At 36.4% G+C, this 24,692-nt stretch overlaps 1 protein-coding gene across 2 annotated transcripts in view; it reads left to right on the top strand.

The window, feature by feature from the left end:
- The window catches only part of FAM199X (family with sequence similarity 199, X-linked), a 35,162-nt gene extending 21,402 nt beyond the window's left edge, over positions 1-13,760 (top strand). The window contains exons 3-6 of one of the 2 annotated variants that reach the window (XM_040467302.1): positions 3,011-3,160; positions 3,553-3,714; positions 6,022-6,159; positions 7,566-13,760. In XM_040467302.1, coding sequence (XP_040323236.1) covers positions 3,011-3,160; positions 3,553-3,714; positions 6,022-6,159; positions 7,566-7,736 — 621 coding nt within the window. In that variant the 3' untranslated portion in view covers positions 7,737-13,760. Of the gene's footprint in view, positions 1-3,010; positions 3,161-3,552; positions 3,715-6,021; positions 6,289-7,565 lie in introns of both variants that reach the window. The other variant, XM_040467301.1, reaches the window with a different exon arrangement.
- The last annotated feature ends 10,932 nt before the right edge of the window (positions 13,761-24,692 follow it).

The following is a 24,692-nucleotide window of genomic DNA, read 5'->3' as shown; positions in this document are numbered from 1 at the left end:
TTGTCCTTTTCTAAGGGTACAAAACCATGGCAAGAAATGGAAAAAGGAAAACACATCTGTGTATGGAGTGTTGCCGTGTGCCAGGCTTATTACCTCATTTGAATTTCTTAGCAGTCTTTTGAGATGGGTGGCCTTAATCATAACTCTGGGGCTCTAAGAAGCAAACTAACCTCTATAAGATCACATGGCTAGTGAGCAGTTATAGCCGGGATTTGAACTCTGGCATCTGTTTACTTCTCCCTGACAAAAAAAAAAAAAAAATGCCAAAGAACCATTAGTTGTCTTTTTTTACAGCCCCCCCCCCCGGAAACAAAACCCATAAACAGTACTAAAGGCACAAATTTAAGTGTTTAACATAGTCTGCTACCTAGCAGAAGTTCGCTAAAGATTTAGATGAAAATTCTTCTTAAATTTTGAGGGTATACATATTTTGTTAGTTCCTTTACATAGTTTATCAAAGGAGCTTGAAGTAAGGGAAGGCTTTCATATGATAAGGACTGTCTCTTTTTGTTTTAGAAACCCCAGGGAGATCTTTAATGTAGTAGTATTGTGATTTGAACTCTTTCAAAGGGAAAATAGCAAGATATTTTCTTTTTTAAATGTTTGCTTATTTAGGGAAAGACAGCATTTACCAGTGGGGAAGGGACAGAGAGAGAGAGAGAGAGAGAGAGAGAGAGAGAGAGAGAGACAGAATATCCCTTTGTGCTGTCAGCACAGAGCCTGACGCGGGACTCAATCTCAATTAACTGTGGGATCGTGACCTGAGCCAAAATCAAGAGTTGGACACTTAACTGATTGGGCCACCCAGAAGCCCCAAAACATTTTCTTTTTTGACATTAAAGGCTGAAAGATGGCCTTCATGTGTCCATTCAGCAGTTAATCTTTCATGACATTGACTAGATAACATCAGGGCTAAAGGTGAATGAACAAGTCAAGCAGTGTTAATTAATGAGGGCTTTTAATGTTTATTTTTCAGAGAAAGAGAGCATGCGTGCCTGAGGGTGGGAGGGGCAGAGAGAGAGGGAGACAGAGGATCCGAAGCAGGCTCTGCAGTGTCAGTGCAGAGCCTGATATGGGGCTTGAACTCACAAACTGAGATCATGACCTGAACCGAAGTTGAATGTTCAACTGACTAAGCCACCCAAGCATCCCAATTAATGAGTTTTTAATGGAAGTCATACAAATTGTTGGTAGTCATTTATGTACTTGGATTCATCAGCAACTGTTAAAATGAAAATGTGTTTTTTTGACAGTAGTAGCTTAGATAATTTCATTCTAAGCTTTATGGTCACTTTGCATACTGATCTCAACCCCTATTTGTGTCTTCATTAGGTTATTCTATGCATCTCACTCCCCATGCCTGCCCTCTTGTAGCTCTCCTAAGCTTTAATCTTGTAGCTTTAACTCACTGCTAGATATTTCCACTGATGATCTGTCATTTCATACCTAGCATTTGTCATTTGATATTTTGTATAATTGTATGTTTGTGTTATTATATTCTCTTCCCCAGTGGAGAATAAAGTTTTAGTGTAAGGACCATGACAAAAAAATTCTTTGAGTCCTCTGTACTTAACAGAGTGCTATGGGTGAGTAGGAGGCCAAATGTGTGTGATTGCAGTAATCTTCTTGGCTAAACTAGCTTTTCCCTTTTGGTAACTTCAAAAGCCTAGTTATCATCCAGAGTTCATATATCATTGCAAAGGACAGCAACAACCAAAAGGTGTTATTTTGTACCTTGTAAAAATGAAAGCATTGTCTTTGAAAGCTGCGTATTCCTTGTAGAAGAAATTATCTTTTTGATGAATGACTTAAACTTACTTATTTTAGAGAGAGAGAGCAAGAGAGAGAGAGAGCACATAAGTGTGAGCTTGGGAGAAGGGCAGAGGGAGAGAGAGAAAGAATTTTAAGCAGGCTCCATGCTCAGCATGGAGCCCAGTGTGGGGGCTTGATCCCACAATCCTGAGATCATGACCTGAGCCAAAATCAGAGTCAGATGCTCAACCTACTAAGCCACCCATACATCCCTTTATTTATTTATTTTTAGAAGTTTATTTATTTAAGTAATCTTTACATGCAACATGGGGCTCAAACTTGTGACCCCAAGATCAAGAGTCACATGCTCCTCTGACTGAGCCAGCCAGGTGCCCCTAAACACATTTATTTAAAATTAAATCCATTTTGACTTTTGAAGGTGATGGATCTATTACCTTGATTGTGGTGATGGTTTCCTGGGTATATGCATATGTCCAAAGTCCTCAAATTGTCTATATTAGTTATGTACAGTTCTTTGTATCACTTATAATTCAGTAAAGCTGGTAAAAAATTAAATCCATTCTAACTGACTTTTAACAGGCAGTATAAAATTATAGCACATAATTCTGGTGTTCATCTCACTTCAAAATAATTTTCTGTGTATTAGGCTTGCTTGCTTTTCTCCTTTGTCTACACATTGTCTCAACATTTTTTCTGATTTTTATAATACTTCTGATCTTTAAAATGTTTTGTTACATATTAATAGCATATTTTAAATACTTTTAATTGCCTTGAGATTATTAATACTAACTTGAGCACAAGGACCATGGCTTATCTGTCTTCATATTGGCAGTATGTCTAGCATAGTGTTGGGCAAAGAGCCTGGTAGTAGCAGATCACTCAAGTCTCCTGAGATGGAGACCAGTGTTACTTATTCATCATGCTGTGTGTGCCCTAGCCTACATTCACATTGTGAACTAAAAACCCTAATGATGCTTGACTCTTAAATTAGCAATTATTAACAAGTCTTGATTATGATTTTAAACTTTTGGAAAATATCTTTCATTGAATAAGTTACTATCTACAAAGAATATGTTGATATTGCTGCTTTGTGTAATATTGGAGGGATCAGAAATAATGTCTTCTCATTCTGTATTTGTCATTAAAAATAATTTTTAATCAGTATGAAGTGCGTTGTAATATTTAAAATGTATTTTTGAAAAATTTTGCTTTTCCTACCCCCTTCTTATTTTTATAGTTACCGGGCAGTGACATTGCCAGTGGGAGTGATGTACTTTCTGATGTCATACCCAGTATTCCGAGTTCACCTTGCCTGCTTCCTAAAAAGAAAAACAAGCACCAGAATTTAGACGAACTTCCTTGGAGTGCAATGACAAATGATGAGCAGGTAGGGATCTTGCCATTTCTTTATATAAAGTAGGCTTCACACCCAGCACAGAGCCCAGTGTGGGGCTTGAACTCAACGACCCCAGGATCAAGACTTGAACTGAGATCAAGAGTCAGATGCTTAGCTGACTGCACCACCCAGGCATCCCAGGATCTTAACATTCTTAATTGAAAGCATATATATAGAGAATATGTGAAATTCAATGTATTGCCTATTTAAAGTTACTGGGTAAATGTGGATTGCTTAGTAAAATCTGAATTTGAGTTTTAACTGTTTTCAGGGAACAAATATAATATTTAAGTGCTTTTGATATTTGAAACACATTATAAATGACACACTAAAATATCAGGTTTTGGCATTGATCTTGTTTATTATAATTTTTTATCACATAGGTGGAATATATTGAGTATTTGAGTCGTAAAGTCAGTACGGAGATGGGTCTTCGGGAGCAACTTGATATTATTAAAATAATTGATCCTTCTGCTCAAATCTCCCCTACAGACAGTGAATTTATTATTGAACTTAACTGTCTCACAGATGAAAAACTGAAGCAGGTATGTAAAGAAAATACAGATTATACAAGTATTAAGAAAACTGTTATTTTATAACATATAGACTGGAATAATCATGTTAAAATACACAAATAAGTAAGGTCCAGATCACTGCTGTGAAATGTAATATTAGAAAAAATGATGGCAGTATTTGAGAGCACATGGTTGTAAGGTTTTAGGTACATCTCACCTGGCAGTACCTTTCTGGGTTCATGTGGATCTAGAAACTGCTGTTTAGTTGTGTAGGCTTTGAAACTTGATTTCACCACTTAAGGGGTGGTTATGCTATTTGCTTCTTCTAATTCACCTTAAAAAAGAACGATTGACAGAATCAGAATACTGATTATTGAGGGCTGTCTATACTTCAGTGAACATCTGAGTTGAGGGATTTGAGTAGTCCTGTGAAGTAATTGATCCTGGCTAGGGTAAAACGTAAATTTCCTTCTGCTATTCTGAAATATGCATTTCTGGCATCTTCTAAATATAGTCTTTACTGCTCTATTTTTCTCTGGTACATAGCTGAATGAATACTTACATTCTACTTTCATTTTTTAAAGAATTTTTTTGCATTTATCATTACTTACAAAAATTTTTTATTTCATTTCTCTCAACAGACATATTATTATTTTCTATATTCCAGCTCATTTTTCATTAGTGTTGAAATTGATGCCTTGCATTTGAAGACAGGTACCATGGGCCCCTAGCCAAGATTTAGGAAACACCCTAATCTTCAATATATTCAGCAACTTAAATCATACTAAGTGGAGATCTTTAAAACATGCCTAATCTGATCTATTTTATTGTTAATTTCTCTGAATGTTATTTTCTTATAATCCTAAATTCTGGAGGCCAGTAGCCTTCCTTTGACTGATTATATTATATGTTTTTAAAATATAACTCCATGATCAATATTCTAGAATTTTGACATTGTCAATTTTTCTGGTACTTGTTTCTACATTGAGAAATTTCTTTTGTCCTTATAGTCTACTTATGTACATCTGTAGCACTTTTTTATTTATTTATCTAACAATATTAAGTGTCTATCATGTATTAAGCTGTAGGATAAAAAACACTTTAACAAATGATCGTTGTCTTTATAGAGCCTACAACTCAAGAAAGAGTCAAACAAATCAACCTGGATTACAATCCAAGTTCATAAATCATTATTCAATAAATGTTAATTTTATTTCTTCATAATTACTATCTTTCACTTTCTATTTGTTAAGCATCTAGTTCCAAGTTTTTTTTTTTTTTTTGGTATACTCATCAAAAGCAAGAAATGAACATAGTTACAGTATCATTAAATAATCTACAGACTGTATTCAGGTTACACCAGTTTTTCTACTAATATCTTGTTTTATCCCAGGATCCAATCCAATCTTTTTTTATAAAGTTTTTATTTAAATTCTAGCTAACATATTAACTTCAGGTGAAATACTAATTTCAGGTGTACAATTTAGTAATTCAACACTTACATACAACACCCAGTGCTCATCATAACAAGTGCACTCCTTAATCCCCATCACCTGTTTCACCCATCCCCCCACCCCAGTCCCCTCTGGTAGCCATCTGGTTGTTCTCTATGGTTAAGAGTCTATTTCTTGGTTTGCCTCTTTTTTCCCTTAGCCCATTTTTGTTTTTTAAGTTCCACATATGAGTAAAATCATATGGTATTTGTCTTTCTCTGACTGACTTGTTTTGCTTAGCATAATACTCTCTAGCTCCATCCATGTTGCACATAGCAAGATTTCATTCTTTTTTATGGCCCAGTAATATTTCTCTCTCTGTGTGTGTGTGTGTGTGTGTGTACACATACCATATCATCTTTATCCATTCATCAGTCAGTGGACATTAGGGCTGTTTCCATAATTTGGCTGTTGTAGACAATGCTGCAGTAAACATTGGGGTGCATTGTATCCCTTTGAATTAGTAGTTTTGTATTCTTTGGGTAAGTACGTAGTACTGCAATTGCTGGATCATAGGACAGTTCTATTTTTAATTTTGGGGGGACCCTCCATACTGTTTTCCATAGTGGCTGCACCAGTTTGCAATCCTATAAAGAGTACAGGAGGGTTTACCTTTCTCCACATCCTCACCAACACTTGTTGTTTCTTATGTTGTTGATTTTAGCTGTTTTGACAGGGGTGAGGTGACATCTCCTTGTAGTTTTGACTTGCATTTCCTTGATGAGGAGTACATCTGTAGCACTTTGGATAATCTTTTACTTTATGTACAATATTCTTCTTTTCTCCAGTATTTTGAGGGAGAATGTCAAGGAACACTAACCAGATTTTGTCTGTGTGTTGCAAGGTCAGAAACTATATCAAGGAGCATAGCCCTCGCCAACGGCCTGCAAGAGAGGCCTGGAAGAGAAGCAACTTTAGTTGTGCGAGCACCAGTGGAGTGAGCGGTGCCAGCGCCAGCGCCAGCAGCAGCAGTGCCAGCATGGTCAGTTCTGCAAGCAGCAGTGGGTCCAGTGTTGGAAACTCTGCTTCAAACTCCAGTGCCAACATGAGTCGAGCACACAGTGACAGCAACTTGTCTGCAAGTGCAGCAGAGCGGATTCGGGATTCAAAAGTAAAATGTCTAATCAATACAAAACTTTACCTTTCAATATTAATATTAGTACTCCTTCATATAAATTTCTTGAAGAGTTAAAATTATCTTGCTCTCTGGATGCCGGTGGACTTTGGCTTTAATTGAACAAGCAGGCTACTCTGCTGTTGAGTAAAGCCCTTTAGGCTGAGTACTTTGAAATACCGTTTTGACCCACAACCATATCACATTCAATTTTATCTGATTTTTGTGTCTGTTTTTAAGTAAGATAAATTGGTGGAAATAGTGAGTGAGTCTCAAGATTGCAACATTGACTGCAAGTCACTACTGAGCAGATCTCACTATGTTGCTGATGTTGCTGTCTATTAGCTCCTAAGAATGTTCTGCATGTCTTTTGTGTGTGTGTGAAATGTTCTGTTAACCTTGAGTGTGTGTTCTTAGATCTTTTAAAAATGTAATAACACCTTCTCTAACTTCTGCCTATTCACAGTTGAGAAATTCTTGGTAATATTATTGGGCATGTAAAAAATAGGGAAGTATTAGTGCATATGGAATGGTTTTGTGATACTGAGGGGAGTTCAGTTCCTTGCAGTGGGTACAGTTTGGAGCCAACTTAACAATAATAAGAGTATCTCTGTAACTCTTTGGGAACCCAGTGGTGACTAGAAGATACACAGTGATTCCTTCCCTGGCTTTTACCAAAGTAGCAGAAACATAGCCAGCTTTGTTGGTTGCCAGGGGATTCCTCTGGATATGTGGTCATTCCTTTTTTGCATCACTTCACCAGTGACAAGGAATAGAGTACCCACTGGGTTTCTAATGGGTTTTTAAGATGGTATTTGCCTAAAATGGAAAAGACAGGATTCTTTCCCAGCTGTTGTAAATTGCTAGTGCTTTCAGATGAAAGACACCTTAAAAGCATAAGCATTAGAGATTTTGGCATTGTTCTCTACATTTATATTTAGTATTGTTCACTGTGTATTCACTCCGCAGTGACACCAATGTACCTTAATTTGGTAAAAAAAAAAAAAGGCTTTGAAATGATTATTTGTAACTAGATAAAATGATCAGATGTCCACCTTTCCTAAGATTCACTGGTCAAATACCATAAAAATAGAATCTTGAAGAATCATTTTCAAGTCTAAGCCAGTGGCTCACTTACTGGAACCAGGATCATACTGCAGAGGAATTTGAACATCTCTAAGAATTCTGAAAATACAGAATTTGATCCATAAAATACTCTGGGGTGGATATGGCAAAACTGAACCTTACTGATTGAGAAATTTTTATTTTGGCAGAAGCGATCCAAGCAGCGGAAGTTACAGCAGAAGGCCTTACGCAAGAGGCAGCTGAAAGAGCAGAGGCAGGCTCGGAAGGAGAGGCTCAGTGGGCTCTTCCTCAATGAAGAAGTGCTGTCCTTGAAAGTGACTGAGGAAGACCATGAAGCAGATGTAGATGTTTTGATGTAATAAGGGTGAATTTGTCAGCATTCTTTCTAAGCATTAAAGTATTCTCCTTTTATTTGTTTACATGCATCTTTACCAAACTTTTGGTTAGGGTTGTGCTGATATACCATTAATAATTTAGGCCAGTGGTTCTCAGCAGGTGGTCCCTAGACCAGCAGCCTCAGCATCACCTGAGAAGTTGTTAGAAAGGCATACTACCAGGCTCCATCCCAGATGCAGTGAATCATAAACTCTGGGTGAGGGGCCCAGCATTGTGTTTTAACAAGCACCAGGTTCTTCTGCACGCTCTACTTTTAAGAATCACTAATTTAGTAAATGTTTTCACTATTTAGACTTTAGGGTGGCTAAGTAGGCTTTTTCAAGAACTAGTAATTTTACAGTTTAGAAGATTTCAAGGTACTGCTGACAAGTAGCTTATTATGTCAGTATAGGTACATATGTCCGGATCATAATTCAGTTTTCCTTCCTAATGTTACAATTTTTTAGTTTGCTTTTTATAAGGGCCATAGCATAAGTCTCAATTCCTAGTGGAAATCTTGTTTTGACGTTGTGGGTGTGGGGTGTAGATTGCTGTTTACAATAGTGCCTTCATTAGGTTTAGTTTTATTTTCATTTATTATTAACTCAAAGGTGTAAAAATAGGCCCTAATGTCTTTCCTGTTAGGTTTGTTTCTGTTTTTCACTTTATGTAAACTCAGAATCCTTTCTGTAAGTGATGACTACTGAGGAAATAATGTTAGTAGTAGCTGAACTTCAGACTTGATGCTATATCGATTAATATTCAAATAGAGAAGGCAATTAAGCAAAACAGCCAATTATGCTTTTCCATGGCTTTCTGAAATTTTAGTCTGTGAAACTGTCTCTCTTAAGTTCTTTTTGAAAGTCACTTTTTTTTCCAGCACTGCTCTAATTTTTAAATATTTGGTATAACAGCTTCTGGCATGTGAACAAGCTAATGTTCAAAGTTAACTAAAGAAAACCCTTACAGTTCTAAACTTCTCTATAAATCGCTAGAAATACATGGAGCAGTGAGATATAGAAAAAACCTTCGCTTGTTGGCTATTGATAAAAGTCTAATTTTAGATGTGAAATCATGGGTTTTCTTTAAATGTTTTCATGGAGAGTTTGTTATCATGAACATTAGAAGTAGTATTATTTCTTTTCTTTTACCACATGTCTAAACATTCACATGGGTTAAAGAAGATGGAAACTGATACTACTGACAAGCTGCTTTCTGACTTTCATAATTTTTATTATGGATAGCTTTTGGGAGGTAATCATGATTCTGTAGGAGGAACTGTAATCAATATTTTTTTAACTCTAGAGTCAGAGGTTATGTGATAGGATCTTTACTTTTTTAAACTATCATATCAAGTGGCTCATTAAGAAAAAGATTAATGACTTAAATTTTTAATTCTCAGTTGATATAAAGGCTTTTAACCTTTGCTTACAATCATGTGTTTTGAAATTTTGATTTTACTCTAGTTCCTTGAAGGTTAAAGAATTGAAACTGAGGATAAAAATTGATGTATTGCAGCTTTGCTGAGGTCTGTGGTATGGTTTTAAGATTTTGAAGACTACTAAGTTCATACTTTAAATTTTACTAAAATATAAAAGTATATGTATATGGTTTTCAGTTGGAGTACTCCCTTTGACTTTCCTCTTACCCTTTCTTTGATGCTCCTAACTTGTTTAGAGGGCCCAAAAAGAGCTTAGGGATAGACCCCAGAATACTTTGAGGAAGGTGGAAAGGGTCAACCTCATTGTGTCTTCCTTCCAAGTCTAGGAAGAGTAAATGGAGAGAAGAGCAAATGCAGCTGAATTCTCTGCCTGCTCTTAGCAAAAGCAAAATTCCAGAGAATGACTTGTCTGTTCTCTACCTATTCTTCCCAGGAAAGTAGGCCACTTCTGGAGACCATAGAGCAACATTTATCTGTTAAATACTTGGAAACAATTGACAATGACCAGTAAAAGAAAATCCTAACAGGGTCATGATATAATACGACCATTTTTTTCACTCTCCCAACAATTACATAGTCTTATTACCTTAGATTTAACTTAAGTCACTATTAAACAAGTTTACCAAAGCACCACAAAGCCAGTTTTAAAAGTTTATAAAGATTTGAATGTTTATAGTAAAGTATGCCATGAGATTTTGCGTAAATTTGGATGTCACGTCTTTACTATAAACTAGAGATTGCCTATAAAGTTGGTTTGAAGGAGACTGAAAATAATTCTTCTGATTAAAGGGAAAAAAAATAAAACAACTTGGCTTGCTTGTGTTATGGAAGAGGGAGATTACAAAATCTCTCTCCATCTCCTCCCCCCCCAGAAAAACATCATAAAAAGATAAAAAAGTTCTTGTTTTTGTTAATGTGCTGTACTGTACTTTTTTTCTGTTTTAATGTCTCATGTAGATAATTCAAGTTTGAATTATTTCTTTTCTGGACTAAGTCATAATTTATTCAGTCTGACATATCTCTGAGTTTAAGACAAATCCAACTCAGTATTTTTCCTGTTTATAAATCCAAACTAACAAATTAATAAAAATGTGAGACTTATTTGCTCTAGTGTCAGTGTTATCTGTAGAGAATTGACACTGGAGTAAATAAGTGTCTCCCCTTTAAACATAACCTTTGTTAACTTAGGGCATGATAAAGTACCCTCAAGTTTTTCAAAAACATTTTATTAGAGACCTTGTATGTATGTTAATTGTACCTCAATAAAACTGGAAGAAAAAAAAGAGTTTTTGTAGAAGTCTATGAGACCCCAGCACAGCTTTTCAAAGTATGGACCTTGAATTAAACAAAATGACATATCTTTTTCTATAGTTTTGCAACTGAATCAAAGTAAGGCAATGTAGTATAACGTTTAGTGGAATTTAAAGATAATTCATTCTGCCCTAACAAGAACTTACAATAAAATAGCACTTTTTTTCATGAGACTTGTCTCACTTTTTTGTTAGGCTGTGGCAGTTTTGTCCATTTCCTCAGCCCTTCGGGTTGACCAGATATTGCTGAATTAATCCCAGAAACTGACTTGTAATTTAATGACTCTACAGATTGAACAGACATCTCATTTATTTAGCTCCTTAAAAGTGCTAATTGCCACTTAAAGGAGAAATTCCAAGAAACTTCTGTATAAAGGTATCCAGATTCTGGTGAGCTTTAAAAATTGTGAAATTAATGAAATGTCTTCATATTTAAGCCAAAAATGTTAGTATATGACAAATATAGAAGTCTTGTTTCCAGATTCTTTAGCAGAGATTTTTGTTCATGGCTTACTTTATAGCCTCATGTGCCTTAAAGGTTAACTCTGTACTTTTTCTCAATATCAGGCTTTTTCAATCTCAAAAGTAATCTAAAAATTATAATTTGTTTTATAAAATGTCCATACTATTGGATATCAGTAAGCAAAAACATTAAATTGAATCTGATTAATCAATGGTGATAGAGTGTGTAATAAAACAAGAACCTTTCAGGTCTTAAATTTCATTTATATAACATTATTTTTGGCCCAGCTAGGTCATTGAGGGACACTGAAAGTTATCTGAAGTATAGCTTAATGTATTCTCTCATTTTTTCCCATGAAAAAGGTCATAAGCCAGAATGCTTTTTTAAAACCAGATAATTCTTAGTATTTGGGAAGATCATTTTAAAGGCAAAAGTAGTTCAAGAACATAGATTATAGAACAACTTGATTCTCTCATTATAACTTTAGGCATTCTTTGCATTCATTTCTGTAATAGCTGGAACACTCCCCTCCCCTTTAGCAAATTACTTTTTAGCTCAAGAAAATGTTTACTTAGAATGGGAGGAGTTACTTAAAGTCAGTATATAGTTTGAGACAGTTGATAGGAAAATTCCCAGTTGCATTCAAATATAGTATTGATATTGAGCACACTGACATTGAACATGTCTAAACTTAGAGATAAATCTAATCCTTAAAAGGACTATTAGTTAGAAAATAAGTATCTGTATACACATGTACTGTGGTAACTTTGGATTCGTTTTAAGTCTGACAAAGTAAGATAAATTCTATCTTTACAAAGAAATTATGCTAAGTGAGTGAGAGAAATATTTAGACCTAGACATTTCTGTCAGCATAGTATCTAGAACATAGCTCCTTAGAATTTTAGCTTAATTCTCATTTCTTTGGAAAATAATTTACTTTTTCCAAAGGCTTAGAAGGAACTCTAAACATTTCTCTAATTAACTGGCAATTAATAGAGTACAGAAGTTGCATGCTATAGCTGCAGATCTCAGTTGACTCACTAAAATTTTATTTTCACATTTTCTCTAATATTAAAATTATTTTGAGCCCCTCTCACAGTTTATATTTTCAATTCAGGTTATTAATATTTTATCCTAGATCACATGATGCTAAGTTAATTTTTAATTTGACATTCATACTGAACTCTGAAAAACTGGTTTGTTCTTGTCTTATTTCAGAATACAGTATTTTTCCTTTATCGTCACGTTTGTTACATCTTTGTGGTCAATGGAACCTGTGGAAATCTGTGTTCTTTTTTTTGTGGTGAGGGATATGGGTAGAAAAGAGAATTGCTCTAATCATACGTACGCATTTTAAAGGTAGTTGTAGAATTAATATGTATAAATGACATGTTAACACTTACCTACTCTGGATTGTTCTAAGGAACAGTGGCCTGAAGCCATGGCTTGTTTTCTGGAGCTGCTTGCTCTTCAACAGTAGCTAACCAATTGGATTTAAGTTTAGACTTTGGAGTTAGGTTATCTAGCTGAGGCTTTTAGGAATGAAGCAGACTATGTCTGTTCCTGTAGTGAATCAATTTAATTTCCACTTTGAGTACTCTAATTTGGGTATAAGTATTATCCATTCTAAATCTTTGTGTTGGGAGTTTAATTGGACTGTTGTCAAAAGCTATTAAAAAAGCTAAACACAAATATATGTAAAACACTTCACAAATGTTTAAAATTTTCACTTTTTTTTTTAGTTTCAAAGGTTAGTTATGTAGCATCAATATCATAACCAAAGCAAGTAGGAAGTTGACTGGTTTGGAGATTCTTCAAGTAGTCTTCAATACTGTAACACTTCAGATTGTTAACCAGGATTTTTGTCCTGTATTTCTGCTAAATGTATTACTATATTAATGCACTTTTGTATATATAACTGTCTCTGTACATTCTGTACTTACTGCAGTGTATATAAAAGCTGTTTTTCCTGAAGCTGTAGGGGAAAAACAATAGCTGTAACACAAGTTGTTTCTATTTTGAGTTCCTTCTTGTACTTGAAAGTAGTGGTTCTGTAGTTAATTCTAAATGTGTATGTATGGTTGTAATTAAAACTGGCAATGTGGCAGACCTGTCTTTTGAAGCTGAATATCAGACTGAACAGTGTTGTTTTGGCTATTGAAAACTCTTGTAGTATTTTAATTGTTTCTTTTGATGTACCATGGGTTTCTACAAAACCCACTGCTGCTTACTTACTACTTTATACTTCTGAATCTACTCCTTTACATATTCCATCCCAGAACATTTATCAACAGAGAAAATTAGGTCTCCTCTCTTTTGCTTACAGTTCGGTTAAGATTCCATAAACTTGTTTTGTGAAAGCCCCAATTTCCCAAATGTCATTGACAAATCATTTTTTTTTTTCTGGGGAGATAAGATTTCTAGGGAGATTAGCATTCATAGTAAGTTGAAAATTAGGTCTAAATTTTGTTTATAGAAGATCAGATTTATTTTCCTTATATATTAATCTAGAAAATTTTTAGGTTATAATTATATGAAAGAAATGTCTGAGCAGTTTTACATAGTTTCAGAAGCAATTCAACTTTCAGCAGCAACTTTATCTCTTGCCACTAGAGGGAGGTCTGTGTTTGCTCTCCTTTGGAAAATCTCTTAGCTGCTTTTCTTTTGTTTTTAATTTCAGAGGTTGGAATCCACCTCGTTTTCAAAATCCCTTTTGTGATATTACTTTCATTTGTTAGTGAAAGGTAAGTTAATTGAGCTTGTTTAATAAAGCAAATCTAACGCTTTTCTGTAATCTTCAATTTTTAATAAATGTGAGTTAGATATTAAGTGAAACGTGTGTGTGTGTGTGTGTGTGTGTGTGTGTGTGTGTGTTTTTCTTAGATACTTTAGAACTATACTGTCCATTATAACCACTATCCATGTGTGGCTATTTAAATAAATTAAATAAAATTTAGTTCCTTGGTCCCATTAGCAACACTTCAAGTGTCCAGTAACCACGTATGGCAAAAGACTACTGTGTTGGTAACTCCAGTGTACAGAACATCTTCACTATCATGGGAAATTCTGCTGGACAGTACAGTCTAGAGATTTGATGGTTTATGTAGCGACCACTGTCATCATTTTACCACTGAACCATACTCAGTGATTCAAAACTGCTTCACACAGTTAACTGTTGTAGGTGATTGGTGTGGGAGGGAGAGTAAGCTGTGTTTCACTTTTCTACTTCATTAAATCTACTACCAAAGTTGAGACTTCGGTGATTTAGTGGAGAAATTTCTCAAATATTGAGCATTTCACTTGAACTCTGAATAAGATTTCTTAAAGACTCCATTTTAAAAAATTGCTTAGAGGGTTTCTTTATTCTTGTGATGTAAGAGTCTTAATAGAGTAATGGAGCCACTGTTACTTGGGACTGACAATCCTCTACCCTCTCCCCATCATTCTGAATCTTATGGTTAAGTGGTATTTTTATATTACATTATCTGTGTTTCTTAGTAATAGATTGATGGATATTAGATTTAGGTACAATGTTATTTCCCTTCATAATGGGTAAGTAACATTTTTAACATTCCAGTTTATGCATTTGGTCACCAGGATCCCATTATATTCCTTTTTTTCAGATTTGTCTTATAAAAATTGTCAAGTAAGACAGCAAAATGAATCCCCACATACCCATATTTACTTCCACTCTTGCCTTATGCCAATCTTGTTTCTTTTGACCTCCACCCCCAGAAACTCCCCTTACTTCAACTCCCAATGATACTAAAGTTAACCCCAGGTGATAATTTCATTTTTAAATGTTTCAGTATCAGATGTTTAAAAGATAAGGACACTCCTACTTTATACATAAATATGACCATATACCTTCATAAATAAAAATTCCTTGATATCAAATGTGTAGTTTACTTGCTTGAAATAAAAACCATAACCATTAGTCTTTTTCATTTAAAAATCATTCTACATTTTGTTAGCACTAAGGAAAAATTACTTTTATTATGGCTTGAGTCAGTGTTGACAGTATGTCTTGAGCGCATTTTAAGATGAGATATCTGTTGCTTTTAGATAAAAACAAAATCCAGCTGTTTTCCTTACTACTTTGTTAATGAAGGCATGAAATAATTTGGGTAGCAGGAAAGAAGGAGGGAATTAATTGTTCAAGATGAGTTGAACAGATATTTTCTGTCTCACCTAACTTTGAGTTCAAGAATGATCTTTTTTAGCCCAAATTGGCACACATGGTAAAGATCTGAATACCTATTATTTATTTATAAAGAGTTTTGCAAGGGTACTCAAGGAGACATAAGAAAAAATAGAGATTATTTGACCCCCTCAAAATTCATTTCAGGAAACCTTTTTAATAGCTGTGACTGAGGCTATTGATTTTGGTTTTGCATTTTAACTTACTGAAACTTAGACTTCCCAAATTGTAGAATTTCAGAGCTTGAAGGGACTTTGGAGATCATTTATTTAGCTTGGTGGTTCTTAAACTTGATTGGGCATCAGAATCCCCTGCAGGACTTGTTTTAAACACAGGTGGCCAGCCCCCACTCCTCAGTTTCTGATTCAGTAGGTATGGGGTGGGACCTGAGGATTTGCATTTTTAATAAGTCCCTAAGTGATGCTGATGCTGCTGGTTTTATGAACCCATGGAGAACCATTGCGATGCAGCTTAATCCCTTTTTCTCTTGCCTGTATTTTTGCAAATAAAATTTACACTAAATGGAACGTGACTTCTTTGCCCAAACTGGTTAGTGACATGGCCAAATCAGAATCCATACCTTGAGGTGCCTTATTCACACTGGAAAAGTGGAGTGCTTTTCCTATTGTGCATTTGTTTTCTTTATAGTAGTTGCCTTCAAATGATTCCTTCCAAGTTTTTTCTTAACATTTGGATTTTCTTGATACTGGTCAATCTTTATCTCCCTAGATTGGGAGTTCCTAAATTGGAGTCAGGATTAAAATTGCTGGCAATTCTGGGGCGCCTGGGTGGCTCAGTCGATTAAGCATCCAACTTCAGCTCAGGTCATGATCTCCCAGTTTGTGAGTTTGAGCCCCACGTCGAGCTCTTTGCTGACAGCTCGGAGCCTGGAGCCTGCTTCTGATTCTGTGTCTCTCTGTCTCTCTGCCCCTAACCCACTTGCATTCTGTCTCTGTCTCTCTCAAAAACAAGTAAACATTAAAAAAAATAAAAAATTGCTGGTGATTCTTTTTTACATGCCAATGTATTTTTCTGAGGAGGGCTCCATATCTTTTATTAAGTTCTCAGATGACTTTTCTTCCCCTTAATGGCTAAGATTCTGTCCTTTTAGGGCAATTTTGGTTTTTGGCAATAACCAAGGGACATTTGGGAAGCTGTCTGGTGGTTAATGTGCATGAGAAACCTGGAAATTGCTACATTTGGTCAATAAAGTATGATTTTAAAAGTAATAAGACTGGTTTTCTCATGTGGTAAAAACTGGCTTTAATGTATATTAAAGAAAAGAGTTCTAGAAATATTTTGGGCAGTGACAGGATTACTGGATTAGGTGTATGGTGATGACTTGGAATGGGGATGTTACTAATTTGGATGTATTAGCTCTGGCTTGTTGATTAAAATAGTCATTTCTTTATAATCATAACTTTTATTCTAGAGCAAAATTCTCCAGTAATGTTTTAGAAATGTTGGGTTAGACTTCATATATTTGTTCATCAGATCTGAGATAACAAACTAGATGGTAATCTGAAAACTTGAAACAGATACAGACTTTCTGATATAATGGTCATTAAAACAGTCTATTTTTCAAGTGAGAGAAATGAAGTGATTCATTCAGGTCCTATATGATGACATATTAAGGACTAGAATCCAAGGCTCTTGAGTGCTTTTCCCACTATATCACACTGCTTTATATCATGCTACTACTTTTCACAGTGTTTTGGGGAAAACACCTTAGGATTTTGGTATAGAGCGGTGGTTTAAGTGTGGACCCCACTTTGCTGGACACCAGCAAAATAAGTATCACCTGAGAACTTGTAAGAGGTGCAAATCTTTAGGCCCCACCCCAGAACTAGGGAATCAGAAACTGAGGGGAGGGAGGGTAATGCCCAGTAATCTGTGTTTTAGCAAGCCTCCCAGAGGATTCTGATGCACACTCAAGTTTGAGAACCACTAGTATAGAGTAATGATTCTCTACTCTGGCCAAACATCAGAATTGTCTGTGGGAAACTTAAAAAATACCATACCACCTTCCCTACTCACCCAGACAAATCAATCTCAGAGGTGACACCTGGGCATCTATTGTTTTGTAATAAACATTGTATTTTGGAATAATTTTATGTTTATAGAAAAATTGTGAAGACAGTATAGAGAGTTCCTGTGTACCTGTTGCTCAATCCTCTACTGTTAAAATTAGTTTTAAAAACTAAGAAATTAACATTGGCACATTACTGTTAACTACAGGTTTATTCAGATTTCCTTATTTATTCTTAATTCAGATTTCACTAATTTTACCATTAATGTTCTTTTTCTATTCCAAAATCCAATCTAGGATTCCTCATTGTGTTTAATCATCATATGTCCTTAGCCTCCTCTGGTTTGTGACAATTTCTCAGTCTCTCCTTGTTTTTCATGATCTTGACAAATATAAGGAGAATTGGTCCGTTATTTTGTGGAATGTCATCCTCAATTTGGGCTTGCCCAATGTTTTTCTCACAGTTAGACTGGGGTTTTGGGATGACTCAAGATCAACATGACTCAACCCTAGTTACATTAACTTTGATCACCTGGCTAGTGTTCACCAGGCTCTTCACTGCAAAGCTACTATTTTCCCCTTTCAATGCTCTGTTTTTTGCAAGTCATGCAGTCCAGCTCACACTCAAGGAGGGGAGACAAAATAGGCTCTGCCTCCTGGAGAGAGAAGGATCTGTACATATGTTTTGGGGATTTCTCTTTGGGAGATTTGCCTCTTCTCTGTATTTATCTACTTGATCACTGATATCAGTATGGATTCATGGATATTTATTTTATATATTGGCCTATAACCTAATAGTAAGTTATTTTATAGCTCAAAAATTTCCAGATTTGGACATTGGGAACTCTTAAAGGTTGCTTCTAGTGCCCCTTCAACCTACCCATATCCTTTTGTATTTTGAGTGCTTTATTTTCTGGCACTATACAATGCTCCAGCACTAGAATCAGCATTTAATCAAGGGACTGGACACCTTTTTTTCTTCAAATTTTAATTTAAATTACAGTGTAATTTTGGGAAGTGTTTTGGACACTTCTTTTTTAAAAGCTTCTCAGGTGTGGGGCACCTGGGTGGCTCATTCGGTTGAGCATCCAACTTTGGCTCAGGTCATAATCTCATGGTCATAAGTTTAAGCCCAGCTTTCTGGCTGACTGGGATCCTCTGTCCCCACCCTCTCTTTGTCCCTCCCCCACTCACGCTCTCTCTCAAAAATAAATAAACGTTTTAAAAACTCTTCAGGTGATTCTAGTGCAAAATAAGTGTGGGAACCACTGATATTGAGGGTGAACCACATTCTTCTGTAAATCTAATGCTATGATCAGACCAGATCCTATCTTCCATCCTCATAAAGCATAGTCATCTTTGATTCATTCCTCCTCCTTTTCTTTTCATGTTCACTGTTCACTAAAGCTGTTTTCTCCTCAGCAACCAGAACAGCACTATTTAAACTTTATATAAGATCTTGTTAAAATGCAGATTCTTGGGGGCGCTTGGGTAGTTCAGTCGATAAAGCATCCGACTTTGGCTCAGGTCATGCTCTCATGGTTCAGGAGTTCTAGCCCTGTTTCAGGCTCTGAGAGCCTGGAGCCTACTTCAGATTCTGTATCTCCATCTCTCTCTGCCCCTCCCCCACTTGTGCTCTGTCTCTCTGTCTCTCTCAAAAATAAACATTAAAAAAAATTTTAATGCAGATTCTGATTCAATTGGTCTGGGGGTAGAGGCTCGAATTTTTGTATTTCTAGTAGGTATCTAGGTGATATAAATCCTTCTCATCCATGAACTACATTTTGAGTAGTGAATATCAGAACAAAATCCAGATAACTTAGAACATTTCGAGAGCCTCCATGGTTTGCCTGACCCCAGTGTACTTTTCAGCTTGATCTTCCGTGAATTTTTACACTCAAACCAACCAGTCTACTCAGTATTTGTAGTATTCACCTTCTGACATGGCCCCAAAGATTGTGGCGATTCATTTCTTTGTTTAATTCCTTTTCCTTGGGTGTAGGCTGGACCTAGTGACTTAGTTCTGATAGCATACAGCAAAACTGATGGGATGTCACTTCTGTGCTTAGGTTACAAAAGATTGTGACTTCTGTCTCACTTGTACTCTTGTTGGTTGCTTACTCTGGTGAAGCAAGCTGCCAGGCTGTGACATGCTCTGTGAAGAGGCCCACATGGCAAGGAACAGAGGGACTGAGTCCTTAGTATATAACAGCCCATGAGGAACTGAATTCTGCCAGCAATTGTGAGTTAGTTGGGAAGTGTATCTTTCCCAGTGGAGCCTTGAGATGACTGCAACCTTGTGACAGACCCAAGGCTGAGCTCAAGTATCCATCTAAGTCATGTCCAGGTTCCTGCCCACAGAAACTGTGAAATAATAGACGTGTTGTTTTAAGCTGACAATTTTTGGGATAATTTGTTGAGCAGCAATAGATAACTAATACATTATGTATATAATATGGAATGAAATTACTTCCTGTTGCACCCTTCTTATCCTCAGATGCTCCTGCCTCCATTTATTCAACAATATTTGCCAGATGCTATTATATGCTAGGCACTGTGTTAAGCACTAGGGGATAAGTGGTAAATAAGCAGACACAGTGTCTGCCCTTACATCGCTTGTATTCTTTTGTATTGATTTTTGGAGTCTCACAAAAGAGGAAACCAAGATACATTTGTTAAAGCAACGCTATTTTTAATGCCAAGAAAGTTGGAAGGAAATAACCTAAAGGAGCTTCATGAAAAACTTTCCTACAGTGTCATTTTTGTCATTTTGCTATAGAACAGTTAACACTTCATTATGGAATAGTATGGGCTGCATTTACGCGAAGTCCTGGTTCTAGTGCATTTTAAGTCAACCCTAATTCCTCCCAAGTTGGGTGTATTACTTTTTCTAAGCACCATTAAATATTTATTGTACCCTTATTTTGCTTGTATGCTATTCTGCCTTACAATTAGGTTTATTTGTTTTCTCTACTAGTCCTCATTTTCATTTGTACAACTCCACGGTTGTTTGCACATGTGCAAAGAGCTTTGTTAATTTAATATTAATAATAGCTTTGTTAACCTGAGATTAATGGAGCTTTCAATTCAAACAGTTATTTTAAAATTCCAAGTGCCATTTTTCTTCATTTTCTTCTTTTTAAAAAAATATTTGTTTATTTTTGAGAGAGACAGAGCACAAATGGGGCAGGGGCAGAGAGAGAGGGAGACACAGAATCCAAAGCAGGCTCCAGGCTCTGAGCTGTCAGCACAGAGCCTGATGTAGGGCTCGAACTCACAAGCTATGAGATCATGACCTGAGCCAAAGTTGGATGCTTAACCAACTGAGCCACCCAGGCGCCTCTCATTTTCTCCTGTTTTAAGAGAGTATTTATTGAAAGCACAAATATATCATCATTTGTAGCAAAAGAGTTTGACACTTAATTTTTCCCAAATTTTTGAAAGAAATACGTTTTTCAGTTAAAAATTTCAAATTCTCCTTCTATCCTTCCCCATGTTAATGCACATGTTTGTTTAAAAATTTGATATTATCCTCACTTTTAGAATTATCTACCAGTTTTATCTGATATCTGATCTTTTGTTTAAATTCTGTTGGCTTTTTCCAAAAGCAAAACATATCGGTAAATCTAAAATATTAACAGTATAAGATTAGAATGATATAGTCTACTTTGGGGTTAAAAATAGCAAAAACTCAAATAGATTAAAAATAGCATATATGCAATGGTGGGTGAGACAGTGGAAGAACCAGAACTCTGTAAAACTGTTTGGTAGTATCTAATACAGCTGAAGGTATACATTTCTTAATCCTCAGCAATTTAACTCTCAGATATGTATTCTATGGAAGATGTATATTTGCCAAAAGATGTACTGGAATATTTACAGCAACACTATAATATCCCCAAACTGGAAACTACCCAAATGACCAATAGGTGAGTGCATAAATAAAATGAGGTATATTCACGCAATGAAATACTATGCAATCTTAATCATGAATATGGTTGAATATTGGATGAATATGGATGAATCTCACAAACATAATGCTAAGCAAAATAAACTAAATACAAAGGAGTATGTACTTCAAAAAATACAGGGGAAACTAATCTATGTTACTAGGATTAGGATAGTCTGGGGTGCCTGTAATGACTAGAAAGGTATTTGAGGGGGCCATCTGAGGCACTGGTAATATTCTATTTCTTGACATGGCTAGTGGTTGGTTAAATAATGTGTTCAGTTTATAGAAATTCAGTGAGCTGCTCACTAATCTGCAATGTTTTAGGTATGTTAAATTTCAACAAAATGCTTTAAAATTAGCACTTAAGCCATCAGGAGATGACTGGGGTCAAAATATTCTAAGAAAGCTTTATAGAATATAAATTTGAACTTCAAGGATAAATCCTAAAAACATAGAGGCTGCAACTTACAAGTCTGTAAAGGGAGAAATGGTGTAAGAACAAAGAATCTTTCATTCAAAACAAGGCAAGGAAAAAGAAACAGGACAATTGGAAAGCACAGAATGACTGAAAGAAATCTAAATATATTTTTAAAAATTACAACACATGTAAAACAACTATGGTTAAAAGATGAACAAATGTATGACTAGGTGTTTTAGGTTTTTTTTTTTTTTTTTTGAGTCAAATGCTCTGTACCAAAAACACCTCTATGACATGAAGACCCAACACTAACCAAAAGAAAGATGGCATAGATGTATTAATATTAAACAAAATATAATGGAGGACAAATGTCATTATTACAAATAAAGAATGTTGTCACTATGTAAATGATACAAGTTTCAAGCTACCAGAAGAATAATACAATTCTAAACTTGAATATGTCTAACAACATAGCTTCAAAGTGTATAAGGCAGCGGCGCCTGGGTGGCTCAGTTGGTTAAGCATCCAACTTCAGCTCACATCATTTTCTCACGGTTCATGAGTTCCAGCCCTATGTTGGGCTCTGTGCTGACAGCTCAAGCCCGAGGCCTGCTTCAGATTCTGTTTGTGTCTCTCTAACCCTCCTCTGCTCACACTCTGTATCTCTCTCTCAAAAATAGACATTAAAAAAATTACAAAACAAAGATAATGAAAATTCTATGTATCGAAACTATGGCATGCAGCTAAATATTGCTCACTGGAAATTTATATCTTTACAAGCTTATATTAAGGAAGAGGGGCAAAGATGGTGGCGCAGAACACTGGGCTCACCTTGTCCTGCTGATTGTTTAGATTCCACCCACATCAGCCTAAGTAACCCAGAAAACTGCCAGAAGACTGGCAGAATGGACTCTGGAGCCAAACATAAACAAGAGGCCCATGGAAGAGGGTAGGAATGGTGGGGAGGCGGTGTGAGCTACACGGACAGGTGGACTGGTGGGAGGGAGCCGGGGTGGTGGATGGGCAGCCCGCCAGGCAAGGCAGAGCCCTCGAAGTCTGGCTTGAAAAAGCTGGACTGTGAAAGTTCTGACAGCCAGTGGGCCTTAACATCTGGAATGTTAAAAGTCAACAGCTCTGCTCTTGGATAGCGGGGAGGGCCAGAAGATGCCGGGAGGGAGAGTTGTTGAGTCCAGGAATGACAGAGCTCGGTGGGGGAAACAAAGGCGCAGGCAAGTGCCATTTCCCACTCCCATCCCCCAGCTGAAATTCCAAAGGGAACCAGTTCCCCTCACCAAACTTGCACCGTGGAAATGCCCAATGCTGTGTTTCTGTGGATCCAGCCCTCCAAGGGGCCTGCCTCCCTCCTGGTGCTGCAGGGCCCCTCCAACAGGGGACCACCCACTGTAAAGCCAGCTGAGCCTGCCCCTCCCGCCCCTGTGCACCTTGTGGATCCACCCCAGCTAATACACCAGATCCCATCAAAGCAGCACCACAAGCCTGGCAGTGTGCAAGTAGCCCAGACAGGGACCACGAAAGTTGGCAGGCCAGAAAGGAATGGCAGGAAATCTTCAATGTGATGAACAGAAAAAATATGCAGCTGAGAATCCTTTATCCAGCAAGTCTGTCATTCAGAATAGAAGGAGAGATAAAGGTTTTCCCAAACAAAAACTAAAGGAATTCATCACCACTAAACCAGCCCTACAAGAGATCCTAAGGGGGACTCTGTGAGTGAAATGTTGCAAGGACCACAAGTACCAGAGACATCACTACAAGCATGAAACCTACAGACATCACAATGACTCTAAACCCATATCTTTCCATAATAACACTGAATGTAAATGGACTAAATGCTCCAACCAAAAAACATAAGGTATCAGAATGGATAAAAAAACAAGACCCATCTATTTGCTGTCTACAAAAGACTCATCTTAGACCTGAGAACACCTTCAGACTGAAAGTGAGGGGATGGAGAACTATCATGCTACTGGAAGTCACAAGAAAGCTGGACTAGCCATACTTATATCAGACAAACTAGACTTTACCTTATTGATAAGAATTTGGTAACTTCAGGGGACTTTAATACCCCACTTACAGTGATGAATAGATCATCTAGACACAGTATCAATAAAGAAACAGGGGCCCTGAATGATACATTGGATCAGATGGACTTGACAGATATATTTAGAACTCTGCATCCCAAAGTGACAGAGTATATGTTCTTCTCAAGTGCACACGGAACATTCTCCAAGACAGATCACATACTGGGTCACCAAACAACCCTTCATAAGTATAAAGGAATTTAGTTCATACCATGCACACTTCCAGGCCACAATGCTATGAAACTTGAAATCAACCACAGGAAAAAGTCTAGAAAACCTCCAAAAGCATGGAGGTTAAAGAACACCCAACTAAAGAATGAATGGGTCAACCAGGCAATTAGAGAAGAAATTAAAAAATATATGGAAACAAACGAAAATGAAAATACAACAATCCAAGTGCTTTGGAATACAGCAAAGGCAGTCTTGAGAGGAAAATACATTGCGATCCAGGCCTATGTCAAGAAACAAGAAAAATCCCAAATACAAAATCTAACAGCACACGTAAAGGAAATAGAAACAGAACAGCAAAGACACCCCAAACCCAGAAGAATAAGAGAAATAATAAAGATCAGAGCAGAAATAAACAATATAGAATCTAAAAAAACTGTAGAGCAGATCAATGAAACCAAGAGTTGTTTTTTTGAAAAAAATAAACAAACTTCATAAACCTCTAGCCAGGCTTCTCAAATGGAAAAAGGAGATGATCCAAATATATAAAATCATGAATGAAATTGGAATTATTACAACCAATCCCTCAGAAATACAAGCAGTTATCAGGGAATGCTATGAAAAATTATGTGCCAACAAACTGGACAACCTGGAAGAAATGGACAAATTCCTAAACACTCACAAACTTCCAAAACTCAAACAGGAAGAAATAGAAAATTTGAACAGACCCAAAACCAGCGAAGAAATTGAACCAGTTATCAACAATCTCCCAACAAATAAGAGTCCAGGACCAGATGGCTTCCCTGGGAAATTCCACCAGACATTTAAAGCAGAGATAATACCTAACGTTCTCAAGCTT

Source organism: Herpailurus yagouaroundi, unplaced genomic scaffold (assembly GCF_014898765.1).
Source record: "Herpailurus yagouaroundi ecotype Mexico unplaced genomic scaffold, PumYag 67416, whole genome shotgun sequence".
In the NCBI taxonomy this organism is placed as follows: Eukaryota; Metazoa; Chordata; class Mammalia; order Carnivora; family Felidae; genus Herpailurus; species Herpailurus yagouaroundi.
This window is presented reverse-complemented; position numbering and strand designations above follow the sequence as displayed.